This window comes from Astatotilapia calliptera, chromosome 19, assembly GCF_900246225.1.
Source record: "Astatotilapia calliptera chromosome 19, fAstCal1.2, whole genome shotgun sequence".
In the NCBI taxonomy this organism is placed as follows: Eukaryota; Metazoa; Chordata; class Actinopteri; order Cichliformes; family Cichlidae; genus Astatotilapia; species Astatotilapia calliptera.
Window position 1 is genome coordinate 24,183,829 of NC_039320.1, and position 19,133 is coordinate 24,202,961.

A 19,133-nucleotide genomic window follows, 5' to 3' on the forward strand; every position below is an offset into this window, starting at 1 on the left:
TTGCACAATGTGTTCAGTAAAATTGAAAACAATATTTCATGAATGATAATGTATAGGATCAGCAGTTTAAAAAATGTTTTTTTGACAGTCTTAAAACAGAAATCAGATATAATAGAAATTCCGTTAAAAAATAATTGGAAATGCCAAAAGGTTGGAGTACGCAGATTTGGTTAAATATATTTAGACATGCTTGCTTGCTACTATCTTGAACCGAAAATCCAAACAAAATAATAATGAATGTCTTTTCTATTGTTTATTGCACAAATAAAACATTGTACCCAAAAATATATGCGTAAAAATTCCCAAAGCCCAATTATATTTAGGTTTATAAGTCCTTCAGTATATAGGCTCTCAGGAAGAGATACAGTTCAATGGATTCATCTGCTGTGCTTGGTGGAAGTAAGAAGTTCTCTGACATTATAAGGCAACACAAGCTGAAAACGGTTTCATCACAGGTATAAGGTCCTCTCTGTTGGCCTTCTTGCTTACAAGCATCCACTGCCTCCCGAGAAACCTCTTTCAGATGATCCTGTCCTCCAAAGAGATGAGGGATGGTGTACATGAGAATCGGACGTCCACTTGGAGCAACTGCATTTCTGCTTCTGCGTATTATGTGGGTGTTCCACATATGTGCAACTTGCTGCAGCTCTTCCTATTAAATATTAAAAATTAAAAAATCTCATATCAGTAAAAGAACACATTTCTCTTGGCTCAACATGTTACCCAAAACGGCGCTGGCACGGCTGGCAACCTTAACCCAATTTCCCTCGGGATGAATAAAGTACGATCAATCAATCAATCAATCAATCAATCAATCAATCAATCAATCAAACAATCAGTCAATCAATCAATCAATCAAAAGCACCACACAATGACAGTCGGAAAAACAGAGTTTATCAAAAATACTCAACAACAAGAATAACAGTGGTAGACACGTGATACTTTGGAAAATTTTAAGTAATTATTAAACGTGAATTGTTTTAGACAGTGCGATTTTATGTTTCTGGCCAGTGAAATATGCATTTTTTTTCATATCCTCAACGGAGTGATAATAGGGATGGTGCATGGTAGGTGTTAAAGCAAACTTTTTATTCTCTCTCCGTGTCTCTCTTTCTCTCTAACACACACACACACACACACACACACACACACACACACACACACACACACACACACACACACACACACACACAATGACTCATTAAAAGAATATAAACATGGTTACATACCTCGATGACGTTCAGGCACGTAAACAATATGAGCTGCTTGTCCAAAAAACATCCAGAAAAGCAATCATGGTCTTTTAGTTCCTGGAGACGATTTATCCAGTGCTGAGCATGATGTCGTCTCAGAAAGGCCCACCAGCCTTCAATACGCTGATTGTGATTGCTGGATCCAGTAATAAAACAGTTTCTGACATTCGGATCCATAGTCCAGCGCAAGAATCGTTGCATCTCGGCCATTATGACATTTTCTGTTCCCAAATCAGAGCGAATCCTAGCAGGTGTTCCCATCCTCTTTTCAACTTCTGCTATGAAATATCCAGCAATGACTTTGGGATCATTGTTTGTTGAATAGGCATGAAGCCAAATCATAACTCTCGAAAACCCATCAATAGCTCCATTTATACAGATTCCAAAAGGCTTCAGTTTGTCATAGGAGTCAACATGCCACATGAAATTTGGTCCAGGATTTACATACGTGCGTCGCATTAGGCGATTTCTGCGTCGTTGCTCAACACCGTAAGGGTCAAGATATTTCAGTAAATGTCTCACAGTACTCTGCGTGACAACATAACCTGCCTGAATGCAGTTCAGGTGATGTAGTTTGTATCCATGGAGCCTCCCATGTCCCTCCAGTTGATCAATAAGAAATCGTGCCACCTCAATCGGATCGGACTCATTCTTTCTCCTGTACAGTCCCATGCGTTTTAGGTTTCTTCTAAGTGTCCGCATGCTTATCACAATACTGTCCAAACTGCTCAATAACAGCAAAATCTCCCCATGCCTCAATCCAAGCATAAAATAGAACTTAATTAATTCCAATAAACGAGCCATTTTCTCGCACTCTGATCTGCACTGTCACCCACTTCACTATGTTTTACACTTCCGTATCTTTACGGCAATATATCATGCTCGAACAATAAAATATGTTATAACGTGAAAATTTTATTGTTCAAACAATATAATTATCACGTTCGTACAATATAATATTTATATTGTACGAACGTGATAATTATATTGTACGAACGTGATAATTATGTATATTGTAATAACGTGATATTATGTTGTTCAAACGTGAAAAGTATATTGTACAAACATGATAGTATATTGTACAAACAGGAAAAGTATCTTGTTAGAACAATAAACCTTTCACGTTATAACGTGATACACTTGTATTTTTCTTTTGCCTGGGTGGCAGCTCTACGCTTCCGTACATTACATAAAAGATGCTCAGTGGTTCTCTGTGTCAGTCGGAGGTCAATGCATTTTTTTAGAAATCCTGTTAAAATACAGAATTATGTATTCACTTTTTTGTTTATCCCTAAAAGGAAGCAGTGCAAGAGATGCCTTGAACTGTTTTCTGTACCCAGTCGACCACTGACGGCTAACACACAATGCTTTGTCTTAGTGTTCATTTTCTCCATTATTTCCTCCCTCACAAGTAACAAGCATCCTACATCCTCATCTTCAAATTGCCATTTGTCTTTTTTTTTTTTTTGTAATAAGTTCTTCCTGCTTCTTATGTTAAACTGAACTTTTGGTTGCACTGCTAAACAGTTTGTCATTTATACTCAGTTAAAAAAGCAGATCCTAATATTGTCCAGTGAGCTGATAAACTTCCTCTGCTTTTGTTGAAGAGATTCAAATGCATAAATATATCAATAGCAAGCCTTCAGGGGCTTTTCCAAGTAAATCAGAACTTTACAGGAAACTTTTTAAGGGTTTGTCTTTGAGGCCACAAATAATGATATAAAGTACACTCCTGGGTAAACTGTTATAGCTAATTGCATTGGCATTTGCTATAGTAACTTTCTAGCTAATTAAATTAGCGGCCAGGTGATTTCCATAAAACGATATAAACGTTTTTAATAGCGGAAGGAGTGCAAGGTTAATATGACTCACGTAATATGTGATATTAGTGCAGCAATGAGAAAAAGTACGGTGGCCCTGAAAGGTCAAATGTGTAACTTAAGAAAACACCAGCAAAAATTCTGCAAAAGTACACAAAATAAAATAGAAAAACCTTACAAAAAACTAAACAAAACTCACAAAACAGAACGTGTTTTGGGGGGACAATAATGTGACGGAACACCAGCGGAAGTGACATGCTAACAGTTAACGGCTAAAAGCAAACAAGCATCTACAGAATTATATGAGTTATGAGACTAAAACAGTCAGCCCCTTGTATCTTTTTCCTCCTCACAACACTGAGGCGTCTTCCGCTTCTTTTAAGTTTGTCTCAGGGCGATTCTTCCCATGTTTTGGTTTCTGTCACTTATGCAGCCGTTCCGTCATGGTAATGCTTCCCCCAAGAACACAAGTTTTCGGTTTTCTTTACTTCCATTGTGGGTCTTTTTTTGGATTTTTTTTTTTCTTATCTGCATTTCTGTTGTGTTTTGTGTACTTTAGCAGCATTTTTTTTTATTTGCTGGTGTTTTCTTAAATCGTAGTGCATTTAACCTCTCTGAGTTACTGTAAATTTTAAAAAGTTAAAAACATACAAGCATCTAACAGCTGAAAAATTCCTCTCAAGAAAATCCTTCAATCTGATGCTTTGAATCTTTTTGAATCATGCACCTCACAAGTGAACCAGGTCTTACACGGTGTATCCTTTGAACAAAATCCAGAAAGCACATTGTAACAAGACAATGGGACTGAATATAAAATTAGATGAGTATTGATCAGAATTTCCATATCCAGCATGCTATTGATTTCTGCCTAAATTGCACCGCTGCGTTTCATCTGGTTCCATATTTACTCGGCTCGATCTACAGAACGAGACAAAGCTTTACCAGGTTTCTGTCTGTGTTATGAAAAGATAAAACAGCGTGCAGCTTACTGATCCACCACATGTCACAAACTGCCTTAAATATTCAGAAGTTTAAGGCCATAGTTTAAAAAAAAAAGAAAAACAGCAATTTACGACACAAAAAATGATCGAATGAGCCAGTCAATATTCCCGCTAATTTATTTCACTTATGTCATGCTCTGATGATTTAGGCTAATTGATCATAGGCAGCTTGATAGGCATAACCTATCACTATGTGACAATAAACCAATGTGAGCAATAATTGCAGTCTTAGCTTTTATCTCATGCTTGCCTGCAGGACATGAACGTAAAATGGTACATTTGATATTCAGTAAAAAATAGTCTTTGTCCTCACATTAAACTAATCTAACAAAATAGACATTTTTCTTTGTTTTTAGCTTAACAAGGACTAAAAGGGTTAGTAGATGGGGGTCAGGTGGGGGCTTTAATTTAATTATTCACTTACAGTGTAGGAGCAGAGGGTGGAGCACCAGGAAACGAGCATTGATTCTTTTGGCCATTTAAGGAAAGTAGCCATTAGGAATGAGGCTGATTCATTAAGAACATTACGGAGAGAAGCTGCTGTTCATTAAAACCAGTAAACAGGAAGTTCACTCATATTAGGACAGACCAGGAAGTGAGGAAGCGATGCCACGCCTCACCTGGTGCTTGTGTGTCTCTCTGTGACCTTTACAAGGAATGCGACGTGTGACCCACTGCAAAGGTAGGCCACTCACCCCCGTCCCCTAATACACATCCGCTCCCAGTTATCCACAGCTCTCTGGACACTGCAGACAATTTGTTCTGATCTCTGAACACATATCACTTTTGCTCTAAGCCTCAAAAGCTATTTTACTCTTCTGGATAAAATATGGAGTGTAACTCTGAAATTTCAACTCATAGTTTTGTTCACCTCCAACTTTTAGGTATCTAAAACTTTCGCAGTACACAGAAAGCTGTCCAGACAGGGGCGGGAGTGGGTTCACAAAAACTGTGTGAACATAGCCTTCCCTGGATTAATTAACATAAAAACGCCCACACCTCCTACCTAACCTCCACCGAGTGCTGCATCAGAGTGGGATTGCAGTGTTTGCAGTTTACTTATTATTCAGCTGTGGGCGAAGCTGCCGCCTTACCACAGTTGTGCCTGTTTGCTCACAGCCTCACTTTCGCTCACAGGCATTTAGTCTCTGTCACCATAGTAACCACACAAAGATTTCTGACACTTGCTGCCTCGCAGTCGCTTTGAGTTTTTCTGCAAACTCTTTAAATCCTCTGTTCTCAGATCCTTCGCTTCAGTTCAGAGCATGTAGATTTGCCACTGCTTATTACCTCCCCACCCTCAAAGTGAATATTTGCATTACAAACACACTGAGTATCTGATTTTGGGTAGTTCCTATTGAAGTCTGTTTGATTTTTTTTTTTCAGCTTGTAGTTTTCTCACACAGCCTGACGAGTGTGAGTGTGTGTTTGGGTGTGTGTACGTGTGTGTTTGTGTGTGTGTGGTCCCCTTCAGATGAGTGTTTGAACAAAACTGACCAAAGTGAAAGCCAAGCCCACTTCTTTAAAGATATATTGGTGTTTGCACAGCCTTGTTACAGGGGAATGTAATCTTTAAAACAAACAATGAGATGATTGTGAACATTTTGTTGCTAAAAGCATCTGGTTCCAACGTTTCAGGCTAGTGACTTCTTAAAATGAAGTCGTGTGTGTGTGTGTGTGTGTGTGTGTGTGTGTGTGTGTGTGTGTAGCCTCTTGTCGCAGACTGGACGTATTTGTGTTTTTGAGAAGTTAACCCCCAAAAAGGTCTTGTTTACCCCCTAAACCTTTCATGTTAATGTTTTAATTAAAATAAAACCTGAAAAAAACAACACTGAAGTTAGACTTTCAGTCCAATTTGATTAATCGGAAATTCAGCAATAAAGCTTTTTTTTAAATGTAATTAAGAGATTATAGCCCCATAAAATATAGCAGTTATAAAATATATGGTCTTTTTTTGTAACACCATTTTCTTTATTTTGCAATCTCTTCCAAAGGCTGTAAATTATGATCTCCATTTATAGTAAAATAGAGGATAATGCAGGGAATGCTTTTAGGGCGTGGCTACCCGCAATTGTGCTATGTCTTAGTTTTTTAAACCAGAAATGATACCCAAGGCACAAATCTGACTGAGAAACCCAGATGGCCAGAACCAGTATTGTCAACTCAAAGCATTAATATGCAAACCAGTTGACAACCATGACTGCTGCCATCATTTATATACAGTTTATGTAAAGGCTCCAAAACAAGGTTTCGAATGACTGAGGGGGAGATCTTATATGAGACCAACTAAAAATGACAAATTTAATTTGCATTGCTCAACAGATACTAAATTACTACTTTTCTAAATATATCCCAGTCTTCAACAATATGCTGGCTTAAATTGGGAATAATTTCCATAGTTTCCCTGTGTCCTACCAGTTTCATAATTCTTGTACTTAATGTAAAAAAAACTTCATGTGTCTAACTTCTTGCATTTCTTGATCCTGCTTTGTCCCTATTTTGCCCTCTTCATCTGTCCGGCCCTGACAACCTCTATTGCCCCGCTTCATCAACAACTCCCCTGCTCTTTCTCCTTATCTATGTTATAGTCACAGTACAGATTTACCTCAGCCGCTCTACAAAGTTGACTGGGAAAGGCAGCGTCCCTGCAGCTTCAGGGGTAACAACCCGTTCAGCCGCCAACACACAACAAACCTCAGAAATCAGCAGGGCCAAAAAAGGCAACTCTGCTAAGGTTTCAGTGGCCAGAACGACCCCGAATTTTAGCATCCAGTTGAGGAAGACCGGGAGCCTGTCATCCTACTCTCCCCTTAATACACCCAGCTACCGCAGCCCTATTAAATCCCCCAGCCAGTACTTCCAGATTTGTTATTAGCAAACATAAGCAAGCTTATCTAGAGAGGACAGCATGTTTTATGTCTAAAGTAATAAAGGAAGATTCATGATTTTAAACCTGATCTTTCCCTTTAAAAACAACACAAGGAAAGAATCAGAGAAAAAGCAGCAAAATGAGTACAAAAACCTTTAAAGCCATCAATTTGATCCATTAGTCAACCTTTCTGATTATCTGTTAACATTAAAGTTTTGTTCATTTTGGTTTCCTTCTGCATGGTTTATTTTGCATGTTTTAAAATGATTTCTCAGTGTTTCCTCTTCTAAGCCTCAATCTGTTTTTTTTTTCTTTTCACTGCTTCTTGTGTCTGCGTTTCATGTTGGTCAATCTCTGCTGTGAGCTGAATATTCCTGAGTTGTGAAGATTTTTAACAAAGTGTTTGCAGTTTTATTTTGTGCTGCTTCTTGTCATATATGTGTTTTGAAATGGCCAATAAAAGTCCGTTAAAAAGCTGTTTGTCTTCCCAAGCTCTGTCATTTTTTGATCATCTCACATCACTTCATCCTCTCGTCTTGTCTTACACTCAGTATTATCACCCTTGTCATTCACACCATAATGGATGTATTAAGTAGCAGTGCTGTGTGTGCTTCTGTTTTGCCGTATAGTAAAAAAAATGACACTGTAAGTGATTTAATTCCACCCAGGATTCAGGGGTTCTGTGTTTGTGCATCTAAACATTATCTCACCGATTATTCTTGTTGCCTTTTCTAGAGGAGGGTTATGTGAAAATGTATTTGAAAGGACGCCCCGTCACCATGTACATGCCCAAAGACCAAGTGGACAGCTACTGCCTGGAGGCAAGAGCAGAGCTACCTAGCAACAAACTCAAGCTGGACTGGGTGTATCCTTTTACTGCAACCTATTTGCCAAATACCGGAGGCAGGGAGCTTGTGTGAGAGCATTTTGACATGTTTTGAACAGAAAAAGTTCAAGTATAATCCCACTTTCTGATTTGGAAAGTTTCTCAAAGTAATCATCTGAGGAAATCCACATTGTGATGTAGTTGTGGGAGTTAAGAGGAGGAAGGCGCGAGCCTGTCTTTTTGCTTTCCCTGCTTGTCAGAGCAGATCTGTTCAGATGTTCATTTTCACTGGATTGTGCTGCCGCTGTCGGAGCCGGGCTCATCGCTCTGCGGCCTGGAGTCAGTAATAACCTGCGCACAGCTGGCAGGCTAAAGCACGGCCAGTCAGCAGCTCCTCTTGTGCTGTTTTATTTTTACTTTGTGTCACTGCGGTTTTATTTCTTTGCTTCTTTTGTTCGTTGATGAAGGAGTGAATATAGCTGGTTGTTAAGCCTGTCACAAACCCAGAGGCAAAACAGAAAATGATCAAATCTGATAAGGAAAGCACAAACAACAAACACACCGACAGAAATACAAACGTGGGCCGTGCATTTTGGATATGATGAATTACCCATTTTTAAAATGGACCTATATAGCTTTTGGTTGTTTTCTTTTGCAGTGAAGAATGTCCACATTAAACATGCCGAAAGTGTAATTCAACAATAATATGAATAGAGCAGCATGTAATGCTTTAAAAAGCTCTAAACGCTTGGTTTCAGACCGTTTTCCTTGGATCTACATGATGTCAAAGAGACTGAAATCTTTAATGCAGTCATCTCAGCCTTAGAAGCCCCTCCCACCCACTGTTCAAGTGTTCTGTTTGCAAGTGGCAGCCAATCAGAAGAAAGGCGAGATTAGCTCACTCAGTGGATGAAATGAAAAGAATGAAGACAAAGGATTCCTTTTCGCTATGAATCATGCAAAGCTAATTTTATAGTCTATTATTTTTGCTTCTCCTGATCTCAGTTTTAATCCACACAGTTTAAATTTATGAATGCTACACAAATGAAAGCACATAGCTGTTTGTGATTAAAGAAAACAGAGCAAAACATGTGTTATAGACCCATTTAGGGTTTTCCTTTCTTTCATTCCTTGACCGCTTTCTTGTTCAGCTATGGCTACCGTGGTCGAGACTGTCGCTCCAACCTTTACTTGCTCCCCACTGGAGAAACGGTGTATTTCATCGCCTCCGTGGTCGTCCTGTTTAACGTGGACGAGCGGTTGCAGAGACACTACACTGGACACACAGACGACATCAAATGGTAAGAGACGTCAGCAGCCCAGATCGAGTCTTTAATCTCGCTCTCATCTCTTTGCTCCTTTTGTATCTCCTATCCCTGAAAAATACACAACTGACTCATGTAACTACAGCAGGCGAAGTAACAGGTGCACTCAAGTGTTGCATTCAGGCACAAGGCTGAAAGTATATTTGTAGGAAAGCTCGGAGTGCAGTGAGAGTAACCTTGAGCAGTCACTGCCATGATTATGTTATCACACGCTGAGGTTAATAAAAGTTCATCTTATTAATCACCAGTTTGGATTACAGATCAGAGGATGAATCAGAGAGATTCTCGCTCCTTTTAAGACAAAGTGTTTGAACTTCCTGCGAGTGGTGCTGCACCGCCAAAGCCCCCAAAGGAATTCATCTTAATATGTTTAATTTCCCTCCACAGTTTGACGCAGACAGCGTGTGGTAGCTACAGCGAATATCATATTCATATCTTTAAAAATCTCACTCACCAAAAGCGGCCTTTCATGTCCTGGGAGCACATGGCTCATCTTTATTCAAACGGTCCTTTGATGTCAAAAAGCCTGTTTTCACGTCTACTTTTCACATCTTTCTCTCCACCAGCCTGGCTGTCCACCCTGATAAAATCACCATAGCAACTGGGCAGGTGGCGGGCACCTCCTCAGACGGAAAAGTAAGTAAGATCTGCTCCTTATGTTTTATCAAGTTATCTGTTATCATTTTTGATTTATTGTGTTTGGCTGTAAATTCTATTTTCTTGAAGGAACAGATTTACCTAATTCTGGCAGAGAGTTCCTGCATCCAGCGGTCACTTTTTTAGGTACACCTTACTCTTACAGAGTTGGACCCCTTTTTTCCTTCCAAACTGCTTTAATTGTCTATGGAAACATTTCTCAAAGATGTTGGTTCATGTTGACATGATAACATCACACAGATGCTGCAGAAATGTTGGAGCACAGCCATGATGCAACCTAAACAGCCTTTGGGTTGTGGTGGAGATCTGGTGGCTGTGGAGAGCATTTGTGAGCAGTGAACTCATCGCCGTGTTCAAGAAACTAGCGTAACCCTGGCTGATTAGATATTTGCATTAATAAGCAGCTGAGCTGTATCTAATAAAGTGGCCAGCGAGTGCATTTTTCTCAGTGAATTTGCTTCTTCAAGCCGTACGTCACATCAAACTGATGTGTTGTGCCGATGGTTGTGTGCACTCCCTGTCTGGCAGCAGCTGGCTCCTCACGTTCGTGTGTGGGACTCCGTCAGCCTCAACACCCTCCATGTTCTGGGCACCGGCTTCTTTGACAGAGCGCTCGTCTGCTTGGCTTTCTCCAAGTCGGTGAGGAAACCCCCTCTGACACACTTAAATAAATAAATTAGTGACTTCATAAATTAATTACAGTGTCACAAACTGCATGAACTGATGTATAAATTGTGACATAAGTTCATATTTTGTTTAAATTTCTTTTGTTTTTTATTAACCTTGGTTTCCCATTTAGTTTGTTCTATATTTAATTAATTCTTCATTTCTACTGCAAGGACAGGCGCTGTCATTCACAGCAGGTCGGAGGTTAACTTCACCTCTGTTGGTTTATCAGTGCCAAGCTCACAATATATAGTTCAAGCACTCAGATAATCTAGTAAAAATTAATACTGTCAGTAAATTAGTCTTAAATTATTCATTGGCTACATTAATTTTTAATATGTTTTTATTACATTTAATGAATTGATCATTTATTTATTGAGTCCATTTATTACTTTATTCATTTTTTATTTTGACAGTTCCAGTTCTCTGTAAAATTAACCTCTTTATTTTCAAAACACTTTTAATGTCAGAACGGAGGAAACACACTTTGTGTCGTCGACGACTCCAACGACCACGTCCTCTCTGTGTGGGACTGGCAGAAAGAGGACAGACTGGCTGAAGTTAAGGTATCTGCACATGTATTGTGTGATTTCTTTGTGTTTGTGTTTGTGTGTGATTGCCTCAGTAGGCTCAGTGTTTAATGTTTCTCCTGAGCTTCATTCTTTCTTTTCTTTTTTTTCCCACGTGTTTTGGCTCAGTGCTCCAACGAGTCGGTGTTTGCTGCGGACTTTCACCCCACAGACAGCAACATCGTGGTGACGTGTGGCAAGTCCCATCTATATTTCTGGAACCTGGAGAAAGGCATGCTGGTCAAGAAGCAGGGACTGTTTGAGGTAGGACTGTTCCTCACATGTTAGGAAGCATATTCACATCTAGAGTCATGACAGTATGTAACGTCATGAGTTGTTGCGTTGCCATATATAGAAATTTGGGGGTAGCTGAGCAAAATTCAGTTCATGTATGTTCTTGTGTTTACTGCAGAAACAAGAGAAGCCCAAGTTTGTGTTGTGCGTGACCTTCGCGGAAAATGGAGACGCTATAACCGGAGACTCGAGTGGGAACATCCTGGTGTGGGGAAAAGGTACTTGACTGTTTCACGCTCGCCTGTGAAAAGGATCATGTCTGTAGGGTGTACACAGTGAGTGAGTCTGCAGAGAAAGAGAGCGTACCACGGCTGAAAATAGGGGTGTGGTCAAAAATAGAAAAAGCTGTGTGCTTTCACAGAAGAAGTGTGCGTCAGAAGCACAACGAAAAAATGGACAATAATGATTCTGTCTGCGAAGGATTTTGTGGTTATAAGCTCGAAGATGCATCACTGTGGTGGTGGAATCAGGAGACTAGGAGTCAAAGATGTGTCTCAATCTGAACTGTTTTATATAAAAGGAAAAAAAGGTGCAGGAGATGTGCAGTCTTACAGTTTTATACCCTCATCACACCATCTGTCTCTGTCAGTTTATCTTCCCTCTGCGTACAGTCGACCTTTACGCCCTTCTCTGTCCCATCTTCATTGTGCAGGCACTAATCGCATCAGCCACGTCATCCAAGGAGCTCACGAAGGCAGCATCTTTGCTCTGTGCATGCTGAGGAACGGCACTCTGGTGTCTGGGGGGAAAGACCGCAGGCTCATTTCCTGGGACAGCAGCTACCAGCAGACACAAACGGTGGAGGTGAGAAAGCATAAACGCTCTGAGGCAAATGCAAAGTTTATAAATTACACATAATTTTACAGATGGGGTACACTAGTCATGCTGTTAAGCATTTGACAGAATCCTTGGGTTTTTAATGCTTAGTTGCTCAGCTCTATAGCTCTTAATGATGCACCAGAAGCACACACTGTTAAGATGTATCAATAAAATGTTAAGCTGAATATCAAGCACCTTCCTCCAAGTAGGTCTCAGTCTGGAATATTAGCCAGAATTTGCATGCATGCCTGAGGCGGCTGACTATGCATTCTGAATACTGCATCTTATTATAAATATTACAGAGGATAAGATGGATTTGTGCTTTCAAAGAGATTCACAGGCATTTATAGCAATGACACTCGGGGTTCACATTGACTGTATTATTATTATAAATTAGCTTGTCTTGCCTGAGGCAGCTGTTAGGTTCCAGGTGAAGCGGTGCTGTGCATGATCGCTGCTTTTTCTCTACAGGTGCCTGAGTTGTTTGGTCCCATCCGGACTATAGCAGAGGGCAGAGGGGAGAGTGTGCTCATCGGGACCACAAAGAACTTTGTTTTGAAAGGCAGTTTGGATGGAGAGTTCATGCCCATTACACAGGTACATGCAGCAGTCAGGTTTATCTCTACATTGGCTGTCCAATAGGAGGGTTCCTTCTTCTTCCTTTCCTTAGAACCTACTACTAGCTCATCTCAAGTTCATGCAGATGAAAATCAAATTTTAATGAATAAATGAATGTGTTTGATTAAGTTACAACAGGATGTGTTCAAATGCTTTGCACAACCCCAAAACAGTAGTTTGCTGATTAGTTTTATCAGCTTTGTTTCTTTCTCTTTCTTTCTCTTCTTTTCTGCAGGGTCACACTGATGAGTTGTGGGGTTTAGCCATCCATCCCTGGAAACCTCAGTTCCTGACCTGTGGGTATGACAGGCAGGTCTGTCTGTGGGACTCAAGCTCCCATCAGCTGATCTGGTCCAAGAGCCTGGAAGTAAGTTTAGGCAACACTGGCCCCTGGGGTCAGTCACTGGAATTACACAGCAAACATATGAAGATCATTTTTATGTCTATTAGAATAAACAGGACATCAAGTAGCAAAAGTGCATGTACAAATTTACAGCAAAGCTATCAGCATAACATTATTTATACTTTATATAAATTTGGATTATTTGAATTATTGATCACATTAAAGATTCCCTCCAAATACATTTCATAACACAATTCAGTAAAAAATAAATCTTCTTTTTCTATTGCATCTATTTCTTCTCTCTTGCTAAAGAAATCAATTTATATGTGTGATCCCAGTCATACGAGTGAGATGTGAAGTGCTTAACTGATTCCGATTTTGATTAGCATGATGGTATACATCTTCTACATGACTGAGATCATCATTTTCAATGTCTGCGCACTGTAGACTACAAAAGTAGAGCTCACAAAATCATGCTCATATGTACCAAACGCATCTTAAATTTAAGGCAAGCAGTGAAACCAGGAGATAAACGTAAAATCTGCACACAAGTGAATCTGCATAGTGAGGTAACAATAATCAAAACCCATTAATGAGTGAAGGGGTGGACTTTAAATGTCATATTCTTTCTTCTTCTCACAGGATGCTGCACAGTCAGCAGGTTTCCATCCTTCTGGAGCTGTGGTTGCTGTAGGAACCCAGACGGGCAGGTATAGACACCATCACCAAAAAGCATTTAGTGCCAATGCGCTTGGTTAAGAGATACAGCCTTTACTTTACAGCTAAAAAAAAAGTATTTGTAAGATTTTGATTGGTTCTGTCATCAATCCTGCAGGTGGCTGGTACTGGACACAGACTCTAAGGATTTAGTCACAATGCACACAGATGGGAATGAGCAGCTGTCGGTTATGCGCTATGGGCCAGGTATGGTGTTAATCTCATGTTTGTGTATTAATGTTAGGAAAATTAAGAAGACTACACAGAAGACTTGTATGTGTTGTAGTTTATGTTGATTGAAGAGAGCTAAAACTGCCAAAATCAAAACAAAAGAAGTCATATACTCATGAGCCACTTTATTAGGTACACCTCTCTTCGACCCCATTTTGCCTCCAGAACAGGCTTAATTGTTTGCGGCATCGATTCAACAATGAGCTGGAAACATACTGACATGATAGCAAATATCACGTTCCATCCTGTCCCAAAGGTGCTCTACTTCATTGAGAGCTGGTGACTGTGGAGGCCGTTTGAATACGGTGAACTCAAAGCCAGTTTGAGTGTTGTGACATGGCACATTGTCTTGCAGCTATCAGACGATGGGTTCACTGTGGTCATAAAGGGATGGACATGGTCATTTGTGGAGTTTAAACAATGATCACTTGGTACTAAAGGATGCCAAGAAAATATCCCCAGTACTATTACACCAGAATCAGCCTGAACCAAAAATACAGGGCAGGGTGGATCCCTGCTGTTATATTGTTTATGTGAAATCCGCTTAAGCTTAAAGCAGTCTGGCCATTCTTCTCTGACCTTTGGCATCAAAAATGCACTTTCGCCCAGAGAACTGCTGCTCACTGAATATTTTCTCCTTTTCCAACCATTCTCTGTAAACCCTGGAGATGGTTGTGTGGGAAAATCCCACGTCAGCAGTTTCGAAACACTCCTGCCTGGCACCAACAGTCACATAAATCACCCTTCTTCTCCAGTCTGGTGCTCAGATTGAACTTCAGCAGTCTTGACCATGTCTACATGCCTAAATGACTGAGATGCTGCCATGTGATTGGCTAATTATAGCCTTCTTGTTAACAAGAAGTGGAACAGGTGTACCTAATGAAGTGATCAGTGAGTGTATATGAATTACCAAGTAATATTGTTATAAAAACCAAAAGGTTAATACAACCAGCTAACTGCGCTAACACGTTGACGCCGTGCAGCCCCGCACGGGGTGATCGGCGTTAACTCGCTAACGGAGATTTGCTGCATTAATGCAGTTAAACGTCATTTTAACGAGATTAACGCTACCAGCACTAATATATACATTCAAAAATTACATTAGATTATTTAGTTTTAAATGAATTTTGCAAATATCTGATATTGTGCCAAGAGTGTGAGAATGCTTTGATCCATATTTTCCTATATTAGGTAATGAACATCTGCTATACCTGCAGCATCAGATGTATCGCCTGCCTCCTCACAGTGGATATCCATCTACAACAGTCTAGTTAATTATTTGCCATTTGCAAACCTGTTTTTTAATTTATATTTCATTTTATGACCTCTAATGTTCCTCTTTTCTTCATCTTATATAGATGGTAACTTCCTGGCCATCGGATCCCACGACAACTACATCTATATCTACGCTGTGGCAGAAAATGGGAGGAAGTACAGTCGAGTGGGGAAGTGCTCGGTGAGCACCTGTATTTATAATCCCCCTCATCCTTTATTTCAAGTTCCTTTCTGCTTCACCTTTATCTTTAGCTCCCTCCTCAGTTCTGCATTTCAGTGCTTTCTGGATGTGTGTTTACAGAGAACCGGCAAAGTCATAAATAACAACCCCCAGAGTCATACCCTGCTGAGACTATGCATCAACATTTCTAGGATTATTTATAGTTCTTGGATACCCATACTGACTCCACTCTGAAAATACTGTGAAGTGTGTGTTGCTGTGTGTGTCTGAGATGCATTTTTAAACTTTTCTAACTTCTCCCAGGGTCACTCCAGTTTCATCACTCATCTGGACTGGTCTGTGGACTCTCAGTACCTGGTATCAAATTCCGGCGACTATGAGATACTGTACTGTAAGTCACTTATCCTCAGGTTTCCTTTAGGATTGATATAATCCTTAAAAATGCCACGAAATCTAGTAAAGTTGGCCTAAAATGATTTTTCCCCTTTCATGCATTCATGAAACTAGTCACTGTGCAAAACTGTGTTCACAACCTGCTCTGAGGTAGCAGGAGAGCACAAACTTGGTTGTGCATTTGAGCAATCTTACGGTAGTTAGTTTCGTAAGATGTTGAGTGTAAAGTTTTCAGTCACAGTAATTTGGAGTTGGCATGCCCAACAGCACCCATTCTAAGCCACGCTAAGACCTGTTTTGTATTTGCTTTGTATTTGTTTCCTCAGGGATCCCATCAGTGTGTAAACAGGTGGTCAGCGTGGAGACAACCAGAGATATTGAGTGGGCCACCCACACCTGCACTCTGGGCTTCCAGGTCTTTGGTAAGTGGCGGATCCTTTGATCTCCCTCTTTACGTGTATGTTGGTGTTTAATTGTGCATTCAGTAGACATTTCCGGCGCCCTCTGCTTCCCCAGGCCTGTGGCCCGACGGCTCAGACGGCACCGACATCAACGCCGTGTGCAGATCCAACGATAAGAGCCTCCTGGTTACCGGAGACGACTTTGGGAAGGTCCACCTCTTCTCATACCCCTGCTCACAGTTCAGGGTGAGATGCTGCTCACGGTGATGTTAAGCAGGATATTCGGCTCAGTATCGAAAAACAGTGTTGTTTTTGTTTCTTTCCAGGCTCCCAGCCATGTTTACGGTGGCCACAGCAGTCACGTGACCAATGTAACCTTCCTGTATGATGACAGCTACCTGGTGTCGACAGGTGGGAAGGACATGAGCGTGATGCAGTGGAGGATAGTCTGAGCGAGCACAGAAATGGATACTGTCCAGCTTCTCGCTGCTGCTGCTGCTGCTGCTGCGGCTGAAGCAAAGTGAACCAAACTGCACTAAACTGAACCAAACCAAACTGAAACGAACTCATACGCTAACACAGATGTGGATCTGAATTAACTGAAGTGGTTTTGATTGAAGAGAAACTTTTTGACCTGAGGTTTCCTTTCCCCGATCCACACACAGATCCTAACTGCGACAAACTGTCGGGGGTCTGACATGCGCCTGCTTGAAAGACAAAAATCCTCTTATTTCCCCCTTTCTCTGTCTCCGCACTACATGTAAAAAGAAAAGAAATCTCCCCCTCACGTACTGTAGCCTTGCACCCAGCGACATTAAACAAAACAAATCAAACGGATCAATGCGAAAACCAAAGGCCCTGTCTGACCCGATGGGTGCGTTTTTACAGTTTGGCTTCACTGTCCTTGTGTAGTACACACTCCTGCCACCAGATAATGGACTGAAGAGGTTTGTTTTGCTGCCTTTCAGAGCCCCTCCAGACTGAACTGGAGATCCGAGAACACTGCAACAAAAACTGTGCACAGAAAGAAATACAGTGTGATTTTTTTCTAATTGTCAAACTTTTATTTTGTATTTAACAACTCAGGAAAGCACTAGTGAAGCAAGGCCCTTCCCCGTTTTGTTAACACTGTCACATCAGAAAGAGTCTCTGAAAAAACATCTCACTAAAATATCCAAACGTCTCATTAACGGTTAATATTAGATCCAACTTTTGTTCAGCTTTGTTGGTTTTGTGGGACTGAGGAGGATACTGTGAGTGAGGAGGTTGTTACCCACTATTTAAAACCAGAAGGATCTAATAAGAAATTTATTTGAACATATTCAAATTGTTTGCGCTTCCATCTCTTTACACAGGACCCCTTTCCTATTATTTATTGATTGTGCGTAAAATCCTTCACTGCCAGCTTGATTTCCTTTGACCCTTTTTCCTGCAATAAATCTCTGTTTAGATCGGTAGATGTACTAAAAAGCTTGAAACTGATCTGAGGACGTTGTGGGTGAAATATACACTATTTTGGTTTGCTAGGTTTCTCTGACTTTTGCCTGGAGTGCAAGGAGAATCAAAATGAAGCGTATGCTGAGGTTTTCAGTGATGTGAAGCCCTTTCAAATCTGTGTCTTTCCACTTTTTATTGTACCTACATCAGTTTATGAAGGGGAAGAATGAGACCATTACACTGTAACTGTCTGATGTGCTTCTCAGCTGTGCGCCATCAGTCACTGGCAAGGTATTTAACAGAACTGTTGAGATGTTTTTTGGGGGTTTTTTCTATAATGCACTGCTTCTGCCTGATTTAAAAAAAAAATACAGCAGGTCTATTAAGCTAATTAACATTTAGCACTTACTGGAGCTTTTCATAAACCAATGTCTGCTCTCAGGCTTTAAAGCTGTCTGCCATCCGATCAGTGGTACGATGTGTAGCATGTCACACTCCTTATGGTTAACAGAAAAGCCAAATGAGCACACGTGCATGAGTAAATGGGACTTTTTTTTACGTGATAATTGGTTGGGGTTTAGCTGATTTTAGTGTGAACATAGCTGCTGCTGTTATGAGGCACACTGAGGTGGTTTAAAAATCCTGAAGGCTGGCTGATTGTTTTATCGGTTTATGTCCTTTTATCAGGAAAATTTCAGATCTTTTAACAACAGTGATTTAAAGCTGCCACTCTACAGAGTGAATGTAACATTTATTTGTCTTACCACTTTAACACTTGGGGCTGCAAAATACCATTGAACATTAAAATCTCTCTGGAAGTAAATGATGAAATACAAATGATCTTTTGTCTTATATTTTTCACTTTTCTCTTTTTTATTTGTTTAATTCTTTCTTTGACATGTGGCTTTTGTTTTATTGAAAATTCTAACAAAGGAAATCCACTCACAGGGACTATAGAGTGGAAATTGAAATCTGCTAGTCGTAAAAACAAAAAACAAAAAAAATGACAACAACATTTCACTCTAAAGCAGAATACAACATTTGTAGTACCTGTAGACGCCCTGGAGGGCTAAAATTGCCCAAATCAAAAATAAATAAAAAAATAAAAATAATAATAATAATAATAATAATTATATATATATATATATATATATATATATATATATATATATATATATATATATATATATATATATATATATATATATATATAAATAAAAGGTGGAATTAAATGCAACATAAAATAATTAATACATAAATTAATAATTAATAATTGGATAATAAATTCAATGCTAATATAAATGTAACTGGTACATGTACAAGCTCCAGTATTCTTTGTTGTGTTTTGCTATAGGTCACGAAAAGAAAATGAGACAATCCCTTTTAAGGTCTTCTAAGTATAGAAATGGAAAAAATCATTCATTGTAGCCCATTGGTA

At 39.9% G+C, this 19,133-nt stretch overlaps 2 protein-coding genes across 9 annotated transcripts in view; one reads left to right on the forward strand and one right to left on the reverse strand.

Moving 5' to 3' along the window:
• The window catches only part of eml1 (EMAP like 1), a 59,526-nt gene extending 40,994 nt beyond the window's left edge, over positions 1–18,532 (forward strand). For 5 of the 8 annotated variants that reach the window (XM_026151054.1, XM_026151049.1, XM_026151055.1 and 2 more), the window contains 18 exons: positions 4,730–4,756; positions 7,679–7,808; positions 8,921–9,070; positions 9,661–9,730; positions 10,280–10,390; positions 10,888–10,983; positions 11,116–11,250; positions 11,399–11,498; positions 11,933–12,084; positions 12,571–12,696; positions 12,953–13,084; positions 13,703–13,770; positions 13,896–13,984; positions 15,367–15,464; positions 15,768–15,855; positions 16,184–16,279; positions 16,374–16,504; positions 16,585–18,532. In XM_026151054.1, coding sequence (XP_026006839.1) covers positions 4,730–4,756; positions 7,679–7,808; positions 8,921–9,070; positions 9,661–9,730; positions 10,280–10,390; positions 10,888–10,983; positions 11,116–11,250; positions 11,399–11,498; positions 11,933–12,084; positions 12,571–12,696; positions 12,953–13,084; positions 13,703–13,770; positions 13,896–13,984; positions 15,367–15,464; positions 15,768–15,855; positions 16,184–16,279; positions 16,374–16,504; positions 16,585–16,710 — 1,925 coding nt within the window. In that variant the 3' untranslated portion in view covers positions 16,711–18,532. The remainder of the gene's footprint in view (positions 1–4,729; positions 4,757–7,678; positions 7,809–8,920; positions 9,071–9,660; positions 9,731–10,279; positions 10,391–10,887; positions 10,984–11,115; positions 11,251–11,398; positions 11,499–11,932; positions 12,085–12,570; positions 12,697–12,952; positions 13,085–13,702; positions 13,771–13,895; positions 13,985–15,366; positions 15,465–15,767; positions 15,856–16,183; positions 16,280–16,373; positions 16,505–16,584) is intronic. The other 3 variants (XM_026151052.1, XM_026151057.1, XM_026151051.1) reach the window with 2 other exon arrangements.
• Positions 240–2,189, reverse strand: LOC113011548 (uncharacterized). The gene is made up of 2 exons (XM_026151061.1): positions 1,230–2,189; positions 240–652 (listed from the first exon to the last, which is right to left on the reverse strand). Exons 1-2 carry the CDS (start codon positions 2,055–2,057, stop codon positions 326–328), a joined length of 1,155 nt encoding a protein of 384 aa, XP_026006846.1. The 5' UTR covers positions 2,058–2,189; the 3' UTR covers positions 240–325.
• Positions 18,533–19,133: the final 601 nt, after the last annotated feature.